The sequence below is a fragment of the Belonocnema kinseyi genome, chromosome 2 (genome assembly GCF_010883055.1).
Source record: "Belonocnema kinseyi isolate 2016_QV_RU_SX_M_011 chromosome 2, B_treatae_v1, whole genome shotgun sequence".
NCBI classification, from domain to species: domain Eukaryota; kingdom Metazoa; phylum Arthropoda; class Insecta; order Hymenoptera; family Cynipidae; genus Belonocnema; species Belonocnema kinseyi.
The window spans coordinates 134,512,186-134,537,857 of record NC_046658.1 but is presented as its reverse complement, the minus strand read 5'-3'; the positions used below and the strand labels follow the sequence as shown (position 1 = coordinate 134,537,857).

Sequence of the window (25,672 nt, the reverse complement as noted above, 5' to 3'; positions counted from 1 at the left end):
AACCTCAGAATACATGTTTAAGAGTGTCAAATCTCTCGAAAATACAGTTGGTGGGTAGTGGTGTTTCCTATATGTGTAGGGGGGGTGGGGGAGGCTGGGGGGTGAATGGTAGTCCATTTAGCGTGCAATCGACTCGGGATACTTATAAGATACTACCATGATTTTTTCAGATTTTTTGGTCCAAAAATAAATTAGGCCAAAAACCGGCCTTACCGACCCTCCCCCTTTATAAACGAATGCATTAATTAGGCATTTGTCAACAGAAAAATTCTTTTTTTTTTCTTTGTCTTTTTTTTCATTAGGAAATTTACGATAATGATGCATTTGATCATTCATTTTTCTTTATAAATATCGTAACCAATTATGAATTTTTTCGAAATCATCATGAAGTTCCCAATTAAAAATACTGACATAGAAAGAAAGAAATTTTTCCGCTCACAGATGCTCGAATAATGCATTTGTTTGTGGAATTTATTAAAAAAAATCATAAAATTGATTAACTAATCAAGAATGTTGCTTAATTTATTGTGAAGATCCTAATTAAAAGCCTGATATCGAAAAGAATTTTTCCGTCGACAGAAGCCTCAATAATGCATTATTTTATTAATTTAAAAAAGCATAAAATGTCTAAAAAAATTATGAATTCTTCCGAAATTGCCAAAAAGCTTCCAACTGAAAAGACTGGCATTCAAAAAACCGAATTTTCCTTCCGACAAATGTCTGAATAATGCAATTGCTTACTAAATTTGTTTAAAGATATCATAAAATTTATCAAGTTATTAAAAATGTTGCTGAAATTGTCATAAAGTTCCCAACTGAAAAGACTGGCCTTGAAAAAACCGAATTTTTCTGCCAAAAGTGCCTGAAAAATGCAATTGCTAATTAAGTTTGTTTAAAAAATCTAAGGAATAATAAAAAAATTATACATTTTTCTCAAATTATTATGAGGTTCCTAATTTAAAAAAGTTGACATCGAAAAAAATGAATTTTTCTATCGAAAAATGTCGGATTACTGCATTTATTCATTAAAGTTTTTTGTAATATAAACAATTAAAATCTTAAAACGCAATTTTCATAATATCATATTGTTTCCATTGAAATTTCTTGCAATAAAACTTGACAAAACGTATAATTATGGAGAATCGTAGAAAGAATTTTTTCAAGAAATAATTTGTTTATAAAAACTTTGTTGTTTATCTTCTGATGCTGTAACATCTTAAAATAATGTTATTCTATGAAATCTAGGCGATTTTCACAATTTTCATGTTATTGAAGAGCATCGGGACCGTCAAATAGAAGAAATGGCCAGCATTTCGTCATATTTATTCGTTTATAAAAAATTGAAAATCTAATGAAAGAATCAAGCTCAACGGCTCTCTTAGAAATCTCATCAGCTTTTTTCATTTTTTTTGGGTCATAATGGCTCAATATTTGTCGGCTCTACGTTGTTTTGAACCAGAAAAGTTATTTTGTTCCCACTGTGCGTCGGTGAATGCACCGACCATTCTTCCAGTGACCAGTACAGGAGGGAAATTCGTCGCCGAAGAGCTTAGTAGAGGGGGAAGAGGTCACGGGTAGTCTTCAGAGAATTCTCGACTGCCCAACGTAGGGGAAGAAAGTAGGGATCAGAGCGTACTACGGAAAGGATGGTGAGTAGGGAAGGAGTAAGCGGAGAAATTTAAGAAGTGTATAGTGTAGAAGTAGGGTGAGTTATGCGATGAGAAGTTGTCAAGGAGATATAGTGGAGGGAAAAGTAGGGGGAGTACACAGAGGAAAGTGAATAGGGAACTAAGGGGTGGAATATTAGGGAGAGTTATGAGAGTGAATTTAGGGGAAGGAAATATTGATAAAAAGGTAGTGTGGAAGGGATAGGGAAGAAGGTGGGCATCCGCGAAGTGGGGATGAGGTATATAAGAAAATGGGAAATAGAGAAGAAAGAAATAAGAATGAGAAAAAGTAAAGTAAGGTGTAAGATAGAAAATGAAGTGATGGGAGAGAGAGAGAGAAAGAGTAGGATAAGAGAGGACAGGGTAGGTTAGGGAAGAATATAGAGACGGGAAAGGAGTTGGGAAGGCGTGATGAGTAGTGGAGGGGTGAGAGAGTAATTTGAAAAGTAGTTGAAGGGAAAGTAAATGGGGAAGTGAAGGGTGGGATAGTAGAAAGAGTTAGGATAGTTGACTTAGAGAAAGAAAGTATGGATAAGAGGAATTAGATTTTTTCCACCAAAGATTTTAAAAATGTATCATCCCCCTTCTAACTTTCCCCTTTTCACTTACTCATATCTAATACTTTTTTTTAATCGTAAATTTTCACGAGGATATTCCGAAACGCAATCGATCAAAGTAAGGACATTGTTATGCGAGTTTCGCAAAATATCAGCCATTAAAATGGACAGGGTGGGAACGCGATATGGTCGACTATGACGGCAGAGCGATAATTTAAAAATTTCTCGCCGGATTGACAGCCGCCGTTTGTAGAAAATGCGAACTCATGCAAATTTCTTGATTTCAGCTTTTGTATTCAAAATTCAGTTTATTCAAAATCTCTCATTTGTTTCGTTTTTTATCGAGTAGACTAATTATCAAGCATTCATATTCGCACATGCCAGGTGGATGAAACAGTTTTTACCCAATTTGCTCATTTTATCTCTTTAGTTATAACAATGGGAAATACACTTCTGATTCACCTGCTAAATTGAGCGAGATATAATGGAAACTGCCCAGTAGCTAGTTTTTGGGTTTTTATTTGCTACGATTTATATCCTTGTTTTTAGTGAAATAAATAAGTATGATGTATGTCTGAAACGTCAAACTCGAGACTCGAGTGCGAGCTTTTTGTGAATTTCACTTTTCGTGTTTCCAGTTTCATGGAAATGTCACTTGTTGCCTGCAATCGAAATTTAAAACTTCAATATTCGTACATGCACGCACTATCGAAATTGTCTAAAACTGTGCTTCGCCAGAAATTGCTGAATAAGCTGCGATTAATTAATAACCTATTCATCACTTTATTACAAATCAGGCCGTTTTTAGCATAAGCTTTTTGGTTTTTTTAACACATTGAAGCACAGTCTTAATTTTTTTCAGCTGTTTTTATCCAAAAATCAGGCAAAACTTAATGCAAAGTCTTGGTTCAGTCCGTTCTGTCGTCCTGCAATGCGACGCGTACGATATTAGTATGGAGCTGACATTAGGAAAATGTAAACGAGTATCAGTTTTCTAAAATGCTTGAAAAAGTAAAGATTAGTGATTTTATTTTAAAAGCAAAGCATCTAAATAGTGATTTCACACTCATTCGCACGAATCTAAACTGAATTAATCAAAGCCAATTAGAAAAATAGAACTATTTTTCATTTAAGGTTCATTCATTTTAATTATAAAGTCTTCTTTATATATATTTGATTTAGATTCAAATCTGATATTAGGTTAAAGATTGAAGTATTGGGTTGAAAATTCGTTTTTTTTTAATTCAAAAAAATGTAATTCACTAAAAATTAAACTAGTCCATTCTTGGATTAAAATTAATTAGTTGACAATTCAATTATTTAAATTTACACAGATATTTTTTTTGTAAAAATTCTTTTACCTGTTGAAAATTAATTTTCTTAAACTGAAAATTTAACGATTCTATTTTTCGTGTAAGATTTCATTAATGAATTTTCGATCGAGAATTGATTTTCTTTAGTAGAAAATTACACGACTTTTTTTTAATTCAAGCTGAATTATAAAAAATGTATTTTATTTGTTGAGGATTCGAATATATTTTTGAAATTTCTTTCCTTTGTTGTTGAAAATCAATTTTTTAATGAAAAAATTCAGTTCACTATTTTTTACGAAAAACTATAGTTTTTATTTCAAAACACAAGAAGCAATTCACGACTTTACGTATTTTTTTGTTCCCAATTTTACTTCTTAAACTGAAAATTCAACTAATTAATTATTGTTTGCCAAGTGATAATTTTTACTTTAAAATTCAACAGTTTTGTTGAAAATGTATGTTTTTTTTATTATGAATACGTCTCATTTAGTAAAAATGTAATCTTGTTAGTTTAAAATTGAGCTCATTTCGTAAAAGTTCAACTACTTTCTTTTTAAATAAATTCTATGAAGTTTGGTAAAAAATAAACGTTTTGGTGTAAAAATGAAATAATTTGATTGACTTTTTCTTTCTTGACTAAAAACCGTTCTCGTTGAAAATCTTTGTTTTTTTTCAGTTAGACTGTTTTCTCTTGATTTTGTTTTCAAGTTTCAACTAATATGGTGTGTCTTTTTCAGAATATGATATCCTCTTCCCGAATTTTCAAGAAAAAAAAACAGAATTTCTTTTTATTAAATCTGAAAGTTAAAATTTGTTGTAATAAGAAGACGAAATATGAAAAAAGTTAGAAAAGGCAAAGTTATTCCACTCGAAAACTTAAAAAAAAGACTTTAGCATTTGTCGGTATATTGCGTTTTTTTTCTAAATGTTTGCTAAAATATAAATGAAGTCGGTTTTACTTGCATTATATTTGAAACAATAAAATTTTCCAAAATTTTGTAAATAAAATTTAATTCTTATATTTTCTTTTTCGAATTAATATTTCTCGATGCAAAATGCAACGATTTTCTTTAAAGTTGAACCCTTTTGTTAAAAATTAATATTTTTGTTAAAGATTCATAGTTTTTGTTAGCAACTTGACTATTTTGTTGAAAAATTAACTATATTTACGAAAATTTAACTATTTCGAGAATATTCTTCTGCTTGCATAGAAAATTCATCTGTTTGGATTAAAAATTAAAATGTATTCTAAAAATGTGTCATTTCGTTGGAGAATTGAACAAATCGGATTGCAAAGTCATCCTCTTTGATAGAAAACTTCTTGGTAGAAAATTAATCTCGCTTAATTAAATTTTGGAATTCCTTTCTGAAAAATTTGTCTTTTTGGCTTGTAAATTCATTTCACATGAAGTAGATTCTGTTTTGTTTAATAATTCGACCATTTGGTTTAAGTTTCTTTACTGAAGGTTGAAAATTCCACTATTTTGATAAAAATTTCTTTCCCTTGCTTGAAAGCTCAACTATTTGGTTTTTTGTTGAAAACTCAAATTAAAAAAATATGTTTTTGGTCCTAAAAGTCAACTTTCTTTTAAAACAATATTTTTACCCATACATTTATGTATTAATTTAATTGAAAAAAAATTATTCTCCTATTTCTGCTGTTGTAAGAGAATTTTTGCATTTAAAGTCTATCAAACTATTATTTTTGTATGTTTTGTATTTTATTATAGGTGTTTAAAAAAATAAATTAAAAAAATTATTTTAACAGGGGATGGGTGTCACTATTTGTCACGACACAAAAAGGAAAAAGATAACTAGAAAAAATAGAAAAAAAGATACAATACGATTAAAATGTTAACGACACCTGATGTGATGGGTGAATTTTTGACCTCATGAAGGTAATATTTTTTGGGAGGTAATAATTATTCTGAAATCGGGGTAAAGATTACCCTTTCTTGCGAAACTTTTTTTATATTCTCGTTCTAGTAGGTTGTCGTGTCGTTCAATCTCCGCTTTGTCTTTTCCTTTTGATCTTGTCATATTCAGGCACCTTACCTCGTTTTGAATATTCTAAAAACTTGAGATTTTTGAAAGAAAACGAGTCCTTGACTGGTTGAAAATAAAAAAATTCGTGTCGCTGAGTGTGCTGCCGGCAATGGTGGATTTCGAGTAGAGTGTGAAGATGGTACTAGAGATGTAACAAGCTTTTTCGAGGGTTGTCATATCATGACAGAGCCACTGTCATCTCGTTCTGTCCGCTAACGAACCTGGTGGCTCTTCTATTACCAAGAGACAATGCACAATGTTCTGGTACCATTTTGAAACTTGGGTGTCAAATCAATCATTAATTAATTAAATAATAATAAACTAATGAATTTTTCATTTTTATGATAGAAAGGTATAGAGAACATGTATCTAATCTCAGCTCTTTGTCAAACTAAATTCCCATCTATCTTTTTTAGTCATCTCTTCTTTATCTCACCCTATCCTACGTACGTCTACCAACAACTGCTTCGTTATTTTTTTCTTATTATTTTTTTTTTTAAATTGAAATATACACAGCCTTCAGATGGATGTCTTATTGCAAGATTTCCCGTCCTCATACAAAAAAATCCTTTATCTATCTATGTCAATCTTTTACTATCTCTCGGTCAATCTGAATTTCCATATATCTTTTTCAATTACCTCCTCTCTATCTCATCGTCTCTTACATCTATCAACGTCTAGCTTTTTTAACGTTCTTTTCTTTATCTTATTGTATCCTATATTTTCGATCTTTTTGAACACATTATTTTTTATCCAATCCTATCCTTTTATTCATCGGCATCAATATTTTTCTATCCCTTTGTCAATCTAAATTCATCTCTACCTTTTTCAATAACCTCTTCCCTGTTCCATTGTATCATACTTCTGTCAATGTCTATTTTTAACATCTATTTTTCTATCTGAATTCACTTCTATCTTTTTCAATACCTTTTTTTCTATCTTTCTGTCGATATAAATTCCTCCCCATCTTTTTGAATCTCTTCTTATTTATCTTATCGCATCCTACATCTATCTACGTTTATCTTTTTTTAATCTCCTTGATTATCTGCTATTTTTCATACTGTTTTCTCTATCTTATCCTATCCTTATTTCATTGACGCTAAATGTTTCTATCTCTCTGTCAATCTAAATTTCAGTCTATCTGTTTTGGTTTATTCTTCTTTATCGTATCATATCCTATGTCTTTCAACGTCTATCCTTCTTAATTTCTTCCCTTATTTAAATTCCCATTCAACTTTTTCATCGCCTTGTTCTTTATCTCATCCTTCTCCTCATCTATCCATGTCAATATTTTAAATTTTTTTATAAATCTAAATTCCTGTTTATCTATTCAAAACTTCTTTTCTTTATCTCATTGTACCATACATTTATCAAAGTTTATCCTTTTCTATCTTTTTTTAAATCTTAATTTATGTTTATCTATTTTAATAGCATCTTCGCTATTTCATACTATCCACTGTCTATTCACGTAAATCTTTTTCTATCTCTTCGTCAAAATTTATCCCTGATATCATACATCCATCAAGGTCTATCGTTTCCTATACATTTTTAATCTAAATTTACCTTTACCGATTTTCAAACCTTCTCCTCTATCTCATCTTATCCATTAGCTATTCAGGTCAATCATTTTCAATTTATCTGTCAATCTAAATTCCTGAATATCTTCTCCCTTCTCTTATCTATTTTATCCTCTACTACACCTGTAATGTTTATCTTTTTATATCTCTTTGTTTGTTCATTTTCTTTAATACATTATTCTCTATCTCATCCTATTCTTTCTTTATCGACATCAAAAATTTGTTGTTTCTTAATTTCTGGCTACCTTCTTCGAGCCTGTCTTTTCTACCTTATTCACTTCTTTACGTGTACACGTCAATATTTTTCTATTTTTCTTTTAATTTTGATTCCCTTCAATCTCTTTTAATTTCCTCTTCTCTATCTCCTCGTATCCTACATCTATCAGCGTCTATCTTTTTCTATAGCCCTGTAAAACTGTAGGGCAAAAAAAAACGTCCGTGGATAAATTGATTTTTATTAGACAATTATTATTCGATTTTAACTTTTTTTAAACAACAGATAGTAAAATTTCGCATCGAACTGACAGGGTCGCTTTTTAAATTTTTGTTTATTTGTTTGTTTATTTAATAACAAAAATGAAAAAAAATTTTGAATTTTGAATTATGCCGGTTTTAAAAGAATGCTTTGATTCAATCAAAAATACCTAAGAAACTGAAAGCAACGATCCGAAAAAGATGTCCGATAGCAATGCAAATGTTAAAAAATTTATTCAATTTGTTATAAGCAAATAAGCCAATGAAAATAGTTTCGTGGGGATTGGCAGCATTTTGTCACATAATTTGCCCTAAATTCAAACAATTTATAAACAAAAAGAGTTTTTTAGTTAGATTAATAAAAGGTAATAAATAATTTGTTATTTTACAAGAAATTTTTATAAACAATTATCCACAACAGGTATTTGTGATCGAATAAAGTTTTTCTGTGAAATCGATCATATATTACTTTAGAAATTAAACCTAAATATTATATTTAGTCACTATATAAAAGATAATAATTGTTTAAAGTGCATTAATTAAAAATGTAGTATTTGGTTATTTTTGGAGGTACTGACTTGATTTTTGTGATGCAATTAACTGTAAATAACTAACTTACAAATTTTTAAGATCATTTTGACAGTAAACAATTTTTATTGTAAAAACTATTGTTTAAACAAATTTTTATCATTTTATGTATTTATAAGTGAAATACTGCTTTTTCCACTGAATTTTTGCAATGATTTTTGGCTATGAATCGATAATATTTGATAATTTTGTAGCCAGACTTATTTAAAAAATGCATTATTTGGATATTTTTCAGTATTTGAGATGGTTTTTTGTGTAATTAACTGTTAATAACACTTTTTTAAAACTTTTTTTAAATAGCTTGATAACTATCCACGATTTTCATTTTTATTAACGATATAGTAAAAAATTTTTTCTCGGCTGACGCATTTATCAAATACAATTTTTTTTTAGGATATAATAAGAACTATTTAGCAATAAATCTGTGCCACAAGTTGATAAAAATGGATTATTTATTCAAGATACTGAGAATGAGTTTCATTTTATAATAATATCCCCACCTGTGGAGTACTTGTGAAAATCTTATATTACATACCATGTATGTCTATTTAATTAAATTGTTAGTCAAAAATAAAAATAGACGATCTTCATCAAACTATTAAAAAAAGTTACAAAAATGTGTTATAAATAGTTGATTACACACACACAAACAGGTTTAAATATTGAAAAATAGCCAAATAATGCACTTTTTGATTCAGTTTTTATAACAATTATCAAATATTATTGATTCATAGCGAAAAATTATTGCTAAATAATTGGCTGTTAATTCTGTGAAAAAAGCGGTATATTATTTATAAATACTTAAAATGATAAAAATATGTTTAAAAATTATTGTTTATGATGATAAATTGTTCACCGTCATCGAAATGTTCTTAAAAATTTATCAGTTAGTTATTTGGAGGTAAGTAAATCGAAAAAATCAAGTTTTCACCTGCAAAAAATAAGCAAATAGTGCATTTGTTAATTGAGGTAGTTTAAACAAATATTTACTTTCATTTTTTAACCAAATATGATACTTAGGGTTTATGTACAACTAATATGTGATATTCCATAAGAAAACTTTATTTATTCCATAAAAAATACCTGATATGGATATTCCTTTACAAACATTGGTTTTAAAATAAAAAATTATTAATTAACTTTTATTGATTTAATTACAAAACTCTTTGTGTCTTTCTGTCAACCTATCCTTTTTAATAACCTCTTCTCTATCTCATCGTATCTTACATTTATCAACGTCAATATTTTTTAATCTCCTCTTTTCTATCTTATCGTGTCCTCTATCTATTATCTTTTTCAGTTCATTTTTCGTTATTGTGACTATCATTTATTTATCCACATCACTCGTTTTGAATCTCTTTTTTTATTTAAATTCATTTCAATCTTCTCCAATAATCTCTTCTCGGTCCCATTGTATTATACTTCTGGCAATGTCCATCTATTTAAATAAATATTTGAATCTGAATTCACGTCTATCTTTTGCAATGCCCTCTTTCTTATCTCATCCCATCCATTATCTATCCACGTCAATCTTTTTGCTTCTATCTGGAAATCGAAATTCGCTATTTAATCTTATCCTTTCTCCATTGACGTCAAAATGTTTATATTTTTCGGTTAATTTAAATTTCCTTGTATCTTCTTCAATCCCTTTTTTCTATCTTATCCTCTCTGTTTTCTATCAACTTCAATCTTCTTGTATAGCTCTGACAATCTAAATTCGCACCTAGCTTTTCGATCTCATCGTGTCTATCTTACCCTATCATACGTCTATCAACGTTTTTTCCCATAACTTCGTTGATCTAAATTCACGTATATCTTTCATAATATTCTCTTCTTTATCTCATTCTATTATTTATCTATTAATCCTAAAATTGGATTATCTCTCGGTTAATCTAAGTCACCGTATATCTTTTTTAATCTTATCTTTTCTATCTTATCTTTTCCTTTATCCACCTTCGTCAATCATTTTATGTCTCTCTGATATTCTAAATTCCCGTCTATTTTCAATCTATTCTTCTTTATCTCATTCTATCATACGTCTGTCAACGTATATCCTTTTTTATTTCTTCGCTCATTTGAATTCACGTTTATCTGTTTCATAACCCTGTTCTTTATATTATCCGATCCTTTATCGATTTATCCTTTTCTATCTCTTTTTCGATCTTAACTTGAGTTTTTCTTCAAGGTCTATCGATTTATATTTTCAAATTTTAATTGATGTCTATCATTTTCGAAACCCTGTCCTCTATCTCATCCTATCCATTATGTATACGGCAATTTAAATTCCTATATATCTTCTTCACTCTCCTCTTTTCTATCTTATCCTACACTTCGTCTGTAATGTCTATCCATTTTTATTTCTTTGCTTTTTTTTATTTTTAAATCTTCTCTCCTCTATCTCATCTCCTCTATCTCCTCTATCTCGTCATATCCTATATCTATCAAGGTCTATCTTTTTCTATAGCTATGTGAGTCTGAATCAATGTTTATCTTTTTTAATCTTCTCTCCCTTATCTCATCCTATCCTACATCTATCAACGTCTACCGATTTTTATTTCTTCATTAATTTATTTGAATTCCTGTTAATCTTCTCTAATACCCTCATCTTTATCTCATCCTATCCTTCACCTATTAAAGTTAATATTTTTCTACATTTCTGTCAAACAAAATTCCTCTCTATCTTGACAAATCTTTCTTTATCTCATTGCATCCTACACATAAAAATGTTTATCCGTTTCTAGCTCGTTTTCGATTTCATTTCACTTTCATCTTTTTTAATATCCTCTTTGCTATCTCAACCTATCCTTTGTTGACGCAAGTCAATCTTCTTCTATCCCTTTCTCCAACTAAATTCTTGTCTATTTTTTCAATATCCTCTTTTCTATATCATTCTATAATTCATCTATCTACGTCAATATTATTCAATTCTTATGTGAATATAAACGTCCAGCTATCTTTGCTAATGACCTTTTCTGTATCACATCGTGTGCTACATGTACCAACATCAATATTTTTTCATCCTTCCATTAATCTTAATTAGTGTCTATCTCTTTCTATTTCTCTGTAAATATAAATTCACGTTTATCTTTTTAAAATTAAATTTTGCCTGAAAAAATCTTCTTCAGTTCTCTCTTGTCTATCCTCTCTATTTTTTCCACGTAATTTCCAATAAATTTATGGAATTTGAAGGGATTTTATGGGATTTTAATTATTTTAGGATATTTTAAAAGATTTAAAAAAATTCTTAAGATATTTTAAAGGATTTTATCGAATTTGTGAGAATTTCAGTGATTTTAAGAAATTAAAAAAATTCACGCATTTTGAAAGAATTTTTTCGAGTTCCGGGAGATTTTGAAGGATCTTATCGAATCTATAAGGTTTTTCAATATTAAAAAAGGTTTATAGGGATTCTTAAGTTATTTTAAAGGATCTGGTCAGATTTACGAGGATTTCAGTGATTCTAAGGATTTTTGAAAGCACTCCAGTTATTTAAAATAAATATTTCAAAAAATATAAGATGTCATAGATTTGTTAGAAACTTTTAGTGAACGATTTTATCAGAATTCCATGGATTATAAAGATATGAAGTAATCCTTTAATTTTTCAAAGGGAACCAAAGAAAAAAATTTCAACAATTTATTCATAGGAAGTAGACATTATATATAAGATGGACATAAAGCTAAAAATGTTTGCGCATGAAAAGACTAGATTACAGAAAATTGTAATTTCTTCTCGGGGCACTTTTTTCTTTCGTTCCCGAAATTAATTTTCCTTTTTGTGCTTGTTCCAAGTTTTTAGATACATGTTAGACATCCGCGGCGTCGTAAAGATAACTAATGGCGAATACAGAGAGAAGAAACCTCCTTGCTTAAGAGAAGGTTGTTAAAGATATAGATGGTACTTTAAAAACGTTTATGTTTAAACAAGGCGAAAGTTTACTCAGGCTTATTTGATTATAAAATCCAAAATATCGCATCTTAAAAAACATAATTCCTATTGGCATAACTCCGCAAAGGTACAGTAAAAACTAGGGTTTTTTATTTTGTTTGCATTCAGTTTATCACAAACTCATCTTGATCTCCAGTTATGTTTACTCTATGCATCAATGTCAGAAAGTAATCTGGCTTATTTTTTGTGAAATTTAAAGTATAACATATTTCTCTCTGATGCTCTTTATTAATTGGATATTAAAATTCAATACCTAATGTCTACCGGCATAACTCCGCAAAGGGAGAGTAAAAAGTAGAGGTTTTTATTTTGTTTTTCATTCATTTTCTTACAAAGACATTTTCAACTAAGTTATGTTTACTCTCTTGATCAGTGACAAAAAAAATCTGTTAAATTTCTTTATAAGGTTTAAGGTATAGCATCTTGATTTTTTATGTTTTTTGCTATTTTGATGTTGAAAGTTAAAATTAGATATCTGCATAAAAATCTTTGCAAACATCCAAAAACCATTTCTAATCTTATTTCAATTCACTTTCTCACGAACTTATTTTGAATTTAATTTATGCTCACTCCATTCATCAATAACAAAACATAATCTGGCTTATTCCTTTGTAAAATTCAAAATATTCCATCTGACTCCTTCATGTTCTTCGTTGTTTGGGTTTAAAAACTGAAAATTTAATGTCTATTGGCATAAATTCGCAAAGGAGCAATACAAAGTAGAGTTTTTTTTATCTTGTTTTCATTTATTTTCTGACAAAGAGATTTTAAACTTCCGTTATGTTTTCTTTCTTGATCAGTGTGAACAAATAATTTAGCTCATTTGTTTGTCTTTTTCTTAAGTTCATGTTATCACCAATCCGTCTTGAACTTCAATTATGTTTTCTCTATTGATCAATAGCAGGTTTGCGCTAGTTTATTCGCTTATGAAATCCAAAGTGTAGCCTCTTTCTCTTTCATGTTCTTCTTTACTTGGATAATAAATTTTAGAATTTGATATCTGCATACAAACATCCAAAAACAGACAGACAAAAGTAGGTTTTCCATTTTGTTTCAATTTATTTCCTCTCAAATTCATCTTGAATTTCAGTTAAACTTACTCTCTTGATTAATTTCAAAAAATAATCTGGCGTATTTATTTGTAAAATTTAAAATATAGCATATTTTTCTTCTATCCTTACCGTTCCTTGGATGTTAAAATTGATAATGTTATGCCTACCTGAAAATCTCTGGAAATGAAAAGATAAAAATTATGTTTGTATTCTGCTTTAGTTTATTTTTTCACAAAATCCAAATTATAGCATCTTGCATTTTTATATTTTTCATAACTTGGATGTGACATTTAAAAATTTTATGATTACCAAAAACCTGCATAAACAGAAAAATGAGGGTATTATTTTCGTTCCAGTTCATCTTCTTACAAACTCAATTTAAACTTAATTTATGTTTACTCTCTTTATCAACGCCAAATGTACTCTGGTTAATTTCTTTATATAATCCAAAGTATAGCATCTTGCATTTTTATGATTTTTATCATTCGAATGTGACCATAAAAATTTGTATGTGTATCTGAGAACATTCGCAAACAAACAGGAAAAATGTGGGTTCCATTTTTGTTCTAGTTCATCTTCTCACAAATTCAGTTTGATTTCTATTTATGTTTACCCTATTGATCAAATCCAAATATACTCCATACGAAATATGCTCCTTTATGTGCTTCGTCACTTAGATGATAAAATTCGGTATCTACCTAGAAACCTCCACAAATCCACATGACGAAATAGGATTTGTATTTTAGTTTGTGTTTATTTGCTCAAAAACTCATCTTCAACTACAGTTGTGTTTACTTTCTTGATCAGTAACAAGTTTATTCTGATTTATTTGTTCCGTTAGATCAAAAGTATAACATGTTGCTCCTTCATGTTCTCTGTTACTTAAATGATAACATTCAAGATTTGGTGTCTACCTACAAACCTCTAAAAATAAAAATAAAAATAGGGTTTCTATTTTAGTTATGTGTTCATTTTTTTTTAAACTCATCTTAAACTAAAGTTTTGTTCACTCTCTTGATCAGTCTAAAGTATACTCTGGTTTATTTATTTTTAAAATGCAAATTACAGCATCCTTTAGTTATATGTTCTCACAAACTCATCTTGAATTTTCGTTATGTTTACTTACTTGATCAGTGCTGAATAACCACTGGTTTATTTGTTTACACAATCAAAAGTATCATAGCATCCATTTAGAGAAAAAGTTGTCTTGAAACAAAAGCACCATCTACTTGCCTGTTTTGTTTTGAAACAAATGTCTGGTTTATTCAAACACATTTATTTAGCTGGAAGATTAGATCAAGTTTGTCTCACAAGAATAAAACTTTGTGCAATTAGGTTCCTTTTAAGACAAATAAGAATCCTCCGAAGCCTGAATTTAAGAGGAAATTCCATTTGTGTCAAGAAACATCCTTTTGACAGAAGAGAAAATTTCTCTAAATGCCTTGAATCTTTATGTTCGTTTCTTATGATCTTATTTATGTTCTTCATTAATCACTTGATCATTATCAAATATATTCTGCTTAATTTGTTTATAAAGCCTAAAGTATAGCATCTTGCATCTTTATCATCTTCTTTACTTGGATGCTAAAATAAAAAATTTGATCTTTACCTGCAAACCTCTGCAAACGCACATAAAAAAGTATAGTTTGTATTTTGTTTCTATTAATTTTCTCAAAAACCCAGTTCGGTTCTATTTTGTTTAAGTAACTTTTGACGCCGCTCAGAAAACAAAACTTGATTATTGATATTTCAGTATCCCTCTTTTATGATAATGATAAGAGCACTTTTAATCTAGCTAGATTCAAAAAATTATGATTATGAGACTCGTATTAAATTAATTCAGTGTAATATTTTCAGGGGCATTTCTTTTATTATGTTTAAAAATACAAGTGGGCAATTTGCAAGTATATATCAGAACCCATAAAAAAATGTTAATAATTTCCTTTACGTTTTTTAGTAGAGTCTTACGTAGAATAACTGGTTTTCAGATTTAGTAGAACATCATCAACCTAGAGATTTTGTTACTTAAACTTTTATTAATTTTGAAGTGGTCCACAAGAATGGTATAAATGAGTGTTCTGATTTCCTCATTATCATATTAAATTATATCACAATACATTATTGAATTAAATTTTTCATTTAACGTTTGATTTCCTATGTTAAAAATGCTACTAGTTTGTTTCAAGACGAAATACTTTGTTAAAAATTCATTTTATTTTCTAAAGATTTAATGATTTGTTGAAAATTTCTTAGTTAAGGTTGAAAATTATTGTTTTCTACTAAAAAGTTAACTAGTGCTTTTTAGGCTGAAATGTGATAGTCTTTCGTTATAAATTTCATTATTATATTTTTCACTTAGAATTAATCTCTCTTATTGGATAATGCTACTATTAAATTGATGATTGAAATATTTTGTTAAAAAATCGTCATTTTGCTTAAAATAGGATTGAATTAATGAAATTTAAGTAATCCATTTTAGGCAAAAAATTGATCGTTTTTAGTTAACATGGAAGTTAATGTTTTTTTTCATTGAAAATTCAATCTCTTAATTGTAAGTTGGACTAGTTTGTGAAAAAATTATTTTATTTGTTGAATATTTACCTTGGTTAAAAAGATTTTTTTCGCGAGAAATCAATCATATAGATTAAAAATTTCATAAACAGTTTGAAAGATTAATAAAAATTGTGTTATTGTTTTTGTTAAAGCTCCAACTGTTTGTTTTAAAATCCAAATGTTTTTTAAAAACTTGTATTTTTTTCGGTTTAAATTTAATTTGTGAACTTGCAATTCAACTATTTTATTTTTGGCTTGAAATTAATTGTTTTAGTAGAAAATTAAAGTATTGAAACTTTTATTAGGAATCAATCCTTTTTTTAAGATTCAACTGATCGGTTGACAGGTGAACTTCTTTCTTGAAACTTTATTATATTTGTTAACGATTGAACTATTTTGATAAATATTCGTTTATATTTTGCTTGAAAATTAAAGTATTTAGTTAAAAATTCAATTACTTGGTTGAAAATTTACGTATTAATTATGTGATCAATTATTAAATTAGGCATAAATTATGTTATAATTATGTCTTAATTTTAAACTAACTTGTTTTAAATTAAAGATATAATATTTTTCGTAGAGAATCAACAGTTTTCTAATAGAAAATAAAACTGTTTTTTTTTTACAAATTTATTTATTATTTGTGAAACTTCATAATTTTTTTTCAATATTCAGCTATTTTGTTGAAAATTTGATTATATTGTTGAAAATTTAACCTTTTTTTTCAAGTTTATCCTTTCGCTTAAAAATTCGACCATTGGGTTGAAAATTCATCTTGGAAGGTGAAAGTTTTAACTATGCTGTTAAAAATGTAACTATTTTGTTGAAAAGTTGATTTTTTGTTATAAATTCAACTATATTGTTGAAAGTCATCTTATTCTAAACATAGGTTGATTTTTGATGTAAAAGACGTTTCCACGGATTAAAATTACTCTTTTTTGGTAAAAAGTTCTTGGTTGCAAACTCATCTTTCTTGGTTATAAAGATAACTTATCTTCTAAAAATTCGTCTTCATGGCTCAAAGGTTCAAGTATTTTTTTTATTTAACTATTTTTGGTTAAAGTTTAGTCTCTTTTGCTTGGAAACTCGAGAATTGTGTTAAAAATTCATCTTTATTAATCACAATCTGTGGAGCAGAAAGGGAGAGATGAAAAGAGTTTTCAAAATTGCGTGATATAGCTTTCAGACAACCCATATAAGTTTAAACGCAAAAGATAACATTTTCCATAAAGTTTGCATGAAATAAAAAAAACGTGCTTAAGCATATTTTGTTCAGCACAGGACATTCAAATTTACATTTTTGTATCGTTAGTCACAGTTTTTCGCTTTAGTCTATTTCCTTTGACCTCTTTTTACATACGCTAAATCAGAAAAAGTTCTGCGATAATTCTCTCTGTGGAATACGAAAATCTAATAACATGAGATTTTATCCACCTTGCTCATTGAAATTTAAAATTTAGATACCTTATGTAACTCCTTATATATATACATAATACCTTATGCGTGCGCGGGATGCGTGCGCGGGATGCGTGCGCAGGATGCGTGTGCAGGAATGCATGTGAGAGATTCGTGTATGTGGAAAGTGTCCATGCGCAGTTTGCTTGTGCCAGATATCTCGAAATGCAAAATATAATTGATTATTCAGGTGACGAAATTTATTTATGGAAGTGGTGGACAGAATCTATTCAGACCACGACGACAAATACTTTAGTATTAATATTTTAATATTACTTTTTTGGTTGATACAACAAAGTGTTTAAAGTTCCTTCAAGAAAAAAACAAGACCTTTCAGGTTTCCCATGATAAAAAAAATCAATTATTCCTTAATATTTTTTACAGGGACATTTATTTTAATTTAATAATTTTTTTCTGTTAAAATAATCTATGAGAGATTAATTTAGCTCCCTGGCCAATTACTCACTTTCCCTATCCAACATTATTCAGAGCTTACAATTTTAATTTTTTACTATTTCTAACATAGAATCTTTCATAAAAGAAATAAAATTATTTAAATTTAAAATAAAAATATTCTTGGTTTATTCATTTATCTCAAAAAAGTAAACTTTTTTATAATAAAGGATAAACTATTAATACAAAAGGAGAATTTTTTAACGAAACACTTGAATATTCGAACAAAAAATATGTTTTCTAACAAAATAGTTTATTTCTCAACAAAGAAATTGCATTTTTAACCAAATTTATTTATTTTTTTTTAGTTCTAGCAAACCAGTTAAAGTTTTGAAAAAATTTGTCAACTTCCGTTTTAGTAGAAAATTTCATTGTTTCGTCAGATGATTGTCACGTTAAAAAGAAAAATTGCCAACAAAAGAGTTGAGTTTTCTAACAACGAAGATTTGTTTAGTTTATGAAGATAATTTTCTCGAAATATTCTACAAAAACGGTTTAAAATTACAACATAAAAATAAAAATGTTTAGCGAAAAGAATTCATTTTCAACCAAAAAGACAGACAAGGAGATCAATCTTCAGCTAAAATGATGAGTCTTTAGCAATGAAAAAAAGAATTTTTAAACAGAATAGTTAAAAACTTTACAAAGCCGATAAATAATGCAAAAAATGATTTCTTAACCAAAAATGTAATAGTTAACATTTCAAAGAAAAAGCTTTTTTTATATTAAATTTAAATCAGGTTGATTTAACCCGAAAGTACCATTCTTGGTTGAAACCTTATCTTTTTTCTGGGAATTAAAATTTTTTAAAAGCCTTTTTCTTTTATTAATGAGTAATTTTTGAAACTAAAAATTTAACCAATTTAATTTTGGTGAAAATTGATCTTTTTTAATTAGATGAGTCAACTGTTTGTTCGATTTTTCTATTGAATAAAAAATCTTTTCTGTTAAAAATTCCAATTCTTAGTTAAAATTTCATTTTTGTTATATAAAATAACAATTTTAATGAAAAATTAATCCTTTTGTTGAAAATGTAACATATTTATTGGAAATTGACTTCTTTGCTGAATTAAAAATTAAAAATTACTTATTAATTTAAATTTAAACTTTTTATTTGAATTTTTTTTACAAATTTCAATATTTTGTTTAAAAAATTTTTCCTTAAAACTTAATAATGGTGCCTGAAAATTTAACAATTCCATTTTTTTGTTGGAAACTTATCCTTTTCCGTTGAACTCAATAGTGTGAAAATCCTTTTTCATTGGTTAAAAAGTGATGTTTGAAATTAAAAATTTATCTATTCCATTTTTGGTTGAAAACTGATTTTTTTCTCTAGAAAATTCAACTGTTTCTTCAAAAGTTTTCATGAACTAAAGAAGCTTGGAAGAGATTATAAATAAAGTATGAAAATCATAGTAAGACATGTACCTCTTTGGTTGAAAATTTCACTATTTTATTCCAAATTAATTTTCATTGAATAAACTGAGTTATTTCTGGTTTCAAATTCAAATCGTTGTTCTTTGAAAATTCAAATTTACGAGTTGAAAATTCAAATGTTTTGTAGAATTAAATTTTGTAGTTAAAAATTTAACTGCTTTGTTGGAAATTCAATTTAATTGATTGATTTTAATTGTTTTTTTACGAATTAACATCTTTGTTTGTTAAAAGATTTATAATTTTAGTTGAATATTCAACTCTTTGATGGAAGATTTACAAAACCTGTTCAAAATAAACTTCTTGACAGAGAATTCACATTTTTAGTTAAAAATTCAACTTTTTAATAACAATCTTATTTTTTCTGCTAAAAGTTCATAATTTTATTTGAAAATTCACTTTCTTAGCTGACAATTCAACAATTTTTTTGTAAAATGAAAGAATTCTTTTTTGTAGAAAATTTCTCTACTTTGTTTGAAAGTTGAACTATTTTGTTAAGAATTTGCTTTTACAAGATTCCATTGCTTGGTTAAAAAAGATATATTTTTTAAAACTTGGTTTTTATTGATTGATTTCAGCTGTTTTTTTCTAAATTAAAATCTGTGTTCGTATCAGATTAATCATTTTAGTTCAATATTCATCTCTTTGATTGAAAATTTAATTATCTTGTTGAAAATAAACTTCATTAAAAAAACCACATTTGCGATTAATTTTTTTAGTTGAAGATTCATTATTGTTTGAAAAATAATCATACTCGGTTGAAAACTTAACTTTTTGGTTAAAATTCCACCTATTATGTTAAAAATTTAACTACATTATTAAAAGTTGCACTACTTTGTTAGAAATTCGTTATTATAAGATTCACCTCTTTGGTTACAAAATCTACTATTTAGTTCAAAATTTGTTACTTGGTTAAAAATAATTTTTTTTTATTAAATTGTTTAACGATTCAACTTTTTGATTCACTAATTCAACTCTCTTGTTGAAAATTTGTTGTTTTTTGGTAGAAATATCGCTTATAACATCTTACAAACATCCGTTACTTGCTAATCAATTACTCCAGCAATTACCCCAGGTGAAGAGCTTCACAGAGTCATTATAAGCCACCGTCGTCAGAAATCTAAAAATATTCTACAATTAACTTTAAGTGCAAGATTACATTTTCTTTTTCCCTTATTGTTACAGAACTCATTCAGAGGGTTATATTACTCGGTGGATCGGCTCTATCACCTTGGGCAGTACAACGAGAACCTCTCATGGTGAAACGTCGCGTAGCAGAAAAGATTGGCTGTCCTGGAGATATTGATGCTGACGATATCGCTCCATGTCTTCGTCTTCACAACCTTGAGGAACTTCTAGATATTCAGCTCGATACCCCGCGATTCACATCTGGTTTCGCACCTTTCGTCGACGGAGCCGTTTTGCCACAAACACCGACCCAGGTATGACTTCTTACTAGTTTATGTTGATTTAAATTATTAATATTATACATAGTCAGAGGAAAATTCGTGTACAGGAACCTCGGAGGATCCTGGAATTGTTCTTTGAAACGATCCTGTACTGATAATTTTGACGATACCTGTGCAGGAATTTGGTCAAGGAACCTGTACCTGATCCAGCAATGGGACCTGTACCGACAAAGGAACCTTTAAATAATTGAGTATAGGCTCCTGTAGAATTCCTGTACAATGTGACAAATGAACCTATACCTGATCCAGCAATGGGACCTGTACCGACAAAGGAACCTTTAAATGATTGAGTATAGGCTCCTGTAGAATTGCTGGGCAATGTGACAAATGAACCTATACCTGATCCAGCAATGGGACCTGTACCGAAAAGGAACCTTTAAAGAATGCAGCATAGATTCCTGTACAATTCCTGTACAATTTAAGAAAGGACCCTGCACATGATCCTGAAATGGAACCTGCACTGTCGGAGCAACTTTTGAATGATCCAGCATAGGTTTCTTTAGAATTCCTATACAATTTGAGAAAAGAACCTGTACCTGATCCTGCAATGGTACCTGTACCGACCTAAGAATCTTTAAAAGCTTGATTATAGGTTCCTGCAGAATTACTGTACAATTTGGCAAAGGAACCAGTACCTGATCCTGCAATGGAACCTGTACCGACAAAGTAACCTTCGAATAATCAAGTATAGGTTTCCTTGACAGATTCCTTCATGAAGTAAATTGAGGCGCGGGTTCCTCTACAGAAACGAGAGTTCCTGTACAGTTTTTTGGACGTGCAATTAAGTTTTCAACAACAAAGAAAAGATGAATTCTCAACTAAAAATGTGTTATCCAATATGTCAAGAAGAAGAGATTGTTATTTTAAATTCAAACCAAGATGATTGTAACCAAAAAAACGAATTCTTATGAAAATAATGAATTTCTTAACCAACATACTAATATGAATTTTCAAACCAAAAATACTGATTTTCAATATAAGTGTTAAATTTTTATGTGAAAAGGATATTTGAGTGAAGGAGGAAAACAAACTTCAATCAAATTGCTGAAGTTTTAAGCTTTTTTATACCAATGTTGTAACTAGAAATTTGTCTCATCCATTTTTAATTAAAAATATAACTGTTTGGTAAATAAATCCTGAATTTTCCAAAAATACTGCTGTTCAGCTGAAGATTTAATTTTTGTTGTTAGAAATTAGATTTATAGTTGAAAATTATATTTTTACTTACGTAATTTATATTTTCTTCTTGGAAATTCAACTGCTGCTTAGAGTTTTTATTATTCAAAAAATCTTTTCTAGCTCAAAATTTAATTACCTTGTTTAAAATTTATTTTTCTATTGTCGAAAAAAAAATTCTTTTTTTTTATGAAAACACATAGTTTTTTGCAGAAAATTCAATTCTTTATCAAGAAATCATATTTTTGAGTTCAAATATTAATGGTTTCGAAGATTCATGTATTTTCTTCAAAATTTTTGAAAAACTGGCCTCCATTTTTTCGTTTTTTAAATTCTCAATTTTTTTGAATTAATTAAAAGAGATAGCATTTCAACTTCGAATAAAGAAGAAAAATCCCAAAAACCTTCGGTCGTTCGAAAAATCCTATATTTTGAAAACACGCTCTGTGAATAGTTTTGAAAATTTGCAGATGATCTAAAAATTTTTCCTGGATAAAAATGCAATTGTTTTACTCAGGTTTTCTTTTAGATCAGTTCTTAGGTTCTACGAAAGTTAAGAAATTTATAAACTTGGCTTCTTAGTCTCTCATGCTGGAAACCTTCCATTTAGTTGGATTCTCCTCGAGAAGGGCTCAAATTGAAGCTCTTGGGATTTTTAATTGAGACAGTAAATAAAATTTGTAATACCGGAGCTCACTTTTTCCAAATTAGTTCTTAAAGTATAAAAAAATAAATAGGAAATTTTCTTTTTCGACCCTCATGCTGGAAGGTTTTCATATAGTTTTATTTTCTTTAACCTCTCAGGCCAGATTTTCTTAAAAAGTTAATTTATTTTTATTTTCAATGTGGTTTTCCAACTTAAAATTTTTTTGTTTTATTTACTGCTTTTTAAAAGGTCTTTTGACGATTTTTAAGAGAAAAAAAGTTTAGTACATTGTATGAATAGGGGGTGGGGGAATAAAAGCAAGAGAAGGTTTGTGACGGTAAGTAAGACAAGAGGATGAAACAGTATGGGGTTGAAAAGTGAAAGAAGAGAAAGTAGGGAAGGATAAGTGAACATGTAGTAGGTAGGTTGAGGAATGTGATTGAAAGACAATGTGGGGATAATAAATGAAAATAAATTAGGGGGAAGGGGGAAAGGAAATTAGGGGGGATTAGTAGGGATAGTGAAGATAGTGAAAGAGAGTTCTGGAAAGGGGAAATAGGATGAGGGACTTATGGATGTGAAGGGACACGGAAGTGGTAGGACGGAACGAATGGGAGAAGGGGGTAGGAAGAAAGAAATGAAGGAAGATGGTGCGGGAGGAATAGGAAGTGTTGTTTGAGGCAATAGAGGGTGTAAAATGGAGGGAAAAGATAGATGTAAAGATGAGGAAGGTAAGCAAAGAGATTAGTGGAAACGGGATCTAAGAGAAAGATAATTAGGAGTGTGTGAAGTGGAAGTAGAAAGGAGGTAAAGGCATGGAGAGACAGGACAGCACGAGAGCAGGGGAGAAGAATAAGAGTGGAAGATGTAATGGGAAGTTAGGGTGGTTGTAATAATTCAGGCCTACCCAAAGCAGGGAAATCGACTCAAAGGCCCAATGTTTCAGTTCGAATACCACTATCCCTTATCTTAGCTTCAGAGCCTTGGGGCATTGGTCGCTCTCGTAAAGTTGAATGAGTAAAGTGTTGCAGAGGTGAAAAAAACTCATCTCACAATTAAGTAGTTTCTACGAATCTCCCCTCCCCTTCGACAGGTCATTAATAGATCATGAAAAACAAGGGCATAGTATGAGAGTTAAGATTTGAGGAGGTAGATAAATGGCAAACGAAAAGTAGGATAAACAGAATTATGGGAGAGGAGGCAGAATTAAGGGAGGGGGAGTAGTAGGAGGAGTTGGGCAAGTGGGAAATGGAAGTAGGGGAAGAGATTTGGGGAGAATGGGGAGATAAATAAGTTTAGAAGGCTGAGAGAGTGTTGGGTAGGTGGTTGGGTGAATAATGCCAAGCGCGAGTGTGAGTAATATAGGGTGAGGAAGTAGGTGAGGATATGAGAGGTAGGGAGAGAGGTAGTAGATAGTAGTGGGAAGGGAAATGGAAAGAGGGGGATCTGGGAAAGTAAATGGGAACGTAGGCCATAAATGGGGGGGAGGGGAGGATATTAAGGCTCAAATAACATCGCAATAGCCTAATTATTTACGAAGTAAATCATTTTTTTTACTTGGGCTACTCTAATATTTATGTTAAAAAGAAAACAGATGAAAGTAAAAATGAGAGCGAGGGTTGAATGTTATATCGGATGCTGGAATACAATAGGTATCTTTGGATATAATCTGTTAAATTGATGCTCTGGCTTGACGTATTCGTGTTCTGTTGTCTGTCATCCATTCAACCCTAGTCTGTTGGTTTTCGCATTCTGGACGGATGCGGAATCGATGAGCTTGCTAATTGGAAGGACAAGCGCTTGACGGATAGAGTCTCTGAATCCGACGTTACGTCACATCGTGTAGTTGTTGTGTGTTTATGTCCAACGTAGCCCTTGATCCTTGTAGCACACACATAAGCCACTTGTGTGCGTATGTACCTATCATCAAGAAAAAAAGTCTAGAGTTCTAAACAAGCTGTCACAACATTCTCTTCCTTTGAGAAAATGGATGAACAGACTGTTTGCTTTGCTGTTTATAGTAGTTCTTAAGCATTTTAGCAATCAGAGTATTCTAGAGTGAATAGAAAACTTGTACACTAATTATTTTAAATCAATAATCAAGAAAACTTCGGATACTATAAGCTGTCTATATGTACTGGCAAATTACCTCCCATATTAACAAAACATTACTGACATAAAAATTTTTTTTATTTAACATGGCTTTACACTTTATGCTATGGATAAAAATTTTGTTTCAATATTTTGTAAAACCATTGTTGTCAAACTTTGATAAAAATCATATTAATTTCGCACATCTACGGAATGTAAATTATTCGAATTCGTTATCAAAAATATTTCTTGGTTTCGCAGTGTCTTACATTGAATCGATTTTCGTAATTCAAACATAATGTTAATATTTTTTTGACCTTATTGAACTTGATTTAGTTGATATCTAAAATAAGTTTATGGATGAGAAATTTTTTTTTTATTTCTAACAAGATTTCTGATAATTTAGGAGATTGTCCCTGACGCTCTTGTCCCGCGCAATCACTGGGCGGTATCCACTGGGCGGTATCCAGATTTCTCATTCCTGGTTCTATTCCGATTTTCGTGCCGCGCTCTTGTGACAGTCCATTTTTATGCCGTGAGAGGGACGATCATTTTTATTACAAAAGAAAAATTTCGAATAACTGTTCACACTGTATTACAAAAAACAACTTAAAATACTTTTCACGAAAAAAGCTAGACGTGGTAGGTTTAGTGGAATTGAATAAAAGTGTCATATGCGAAATTTCTCAAATCCGTTTATTGACCTTTTTTTTATTAGAATTAGTTTCTTTTTACTTTTGAGATAAAAAGGATAAGAAATTCAATAAAAAACGGCGTAGCTGTGAATGATTGTATGCATAAACGAACTAAAAAATTGTCTTATTATGTTTTTTTAGGGTTAAATAAATATAATTTACTTAGGTTTGTTGAGAAACTTTAAACAGATTTTGAAATATTTCGCAAATACATATGTCAAATGAATTTTTTTTTTAGGAAATCAGGAGTTTTGTTAAAAATGTATTCTTTTTTATTCAAGATTCAACTATTTTGTCCAAAATTCTTCTTTTTGATTTGAATATTAAACTATTTTGGTAGAATATTTATCAATTATGCTTAAATTTTTTTATTATATAGAAGATTTAATTTCTTATAAAAAAACTTTCTTTTTGGCTTAAACATTTTACTGTTTTAGTGAGAAATTTATATGTTTGGAGTAATAAGGCAACTATTTAG

The 25,672-nt window shown here is 29.3% G+C and overlaps 1 protein-coding gene across 2 annotated transcripts in view; it reads left to right on the top strand.

Moving 5' to 3' along the window:
- The window catches only part of LOC117167950 (neuroligin-1-like), a 183,909-nt gene that overhangs the window by 123,919 nt on the left and 34,318 nt on the right, over positions 1–25,672 (top strand). For both annotated transcript variants that reach the window (XM_033353215.1, XM_033353214.1), the window contains exon 5: positions 20,303–20,559. In XM_033353215.1, the coding sequence (XP_033209106.1) occupies positions 20,303–20,559 (257 nt within the window). The remainder of the gene's footprint in view (positions 1–20,302; positions 20,560–25,672) is intronic.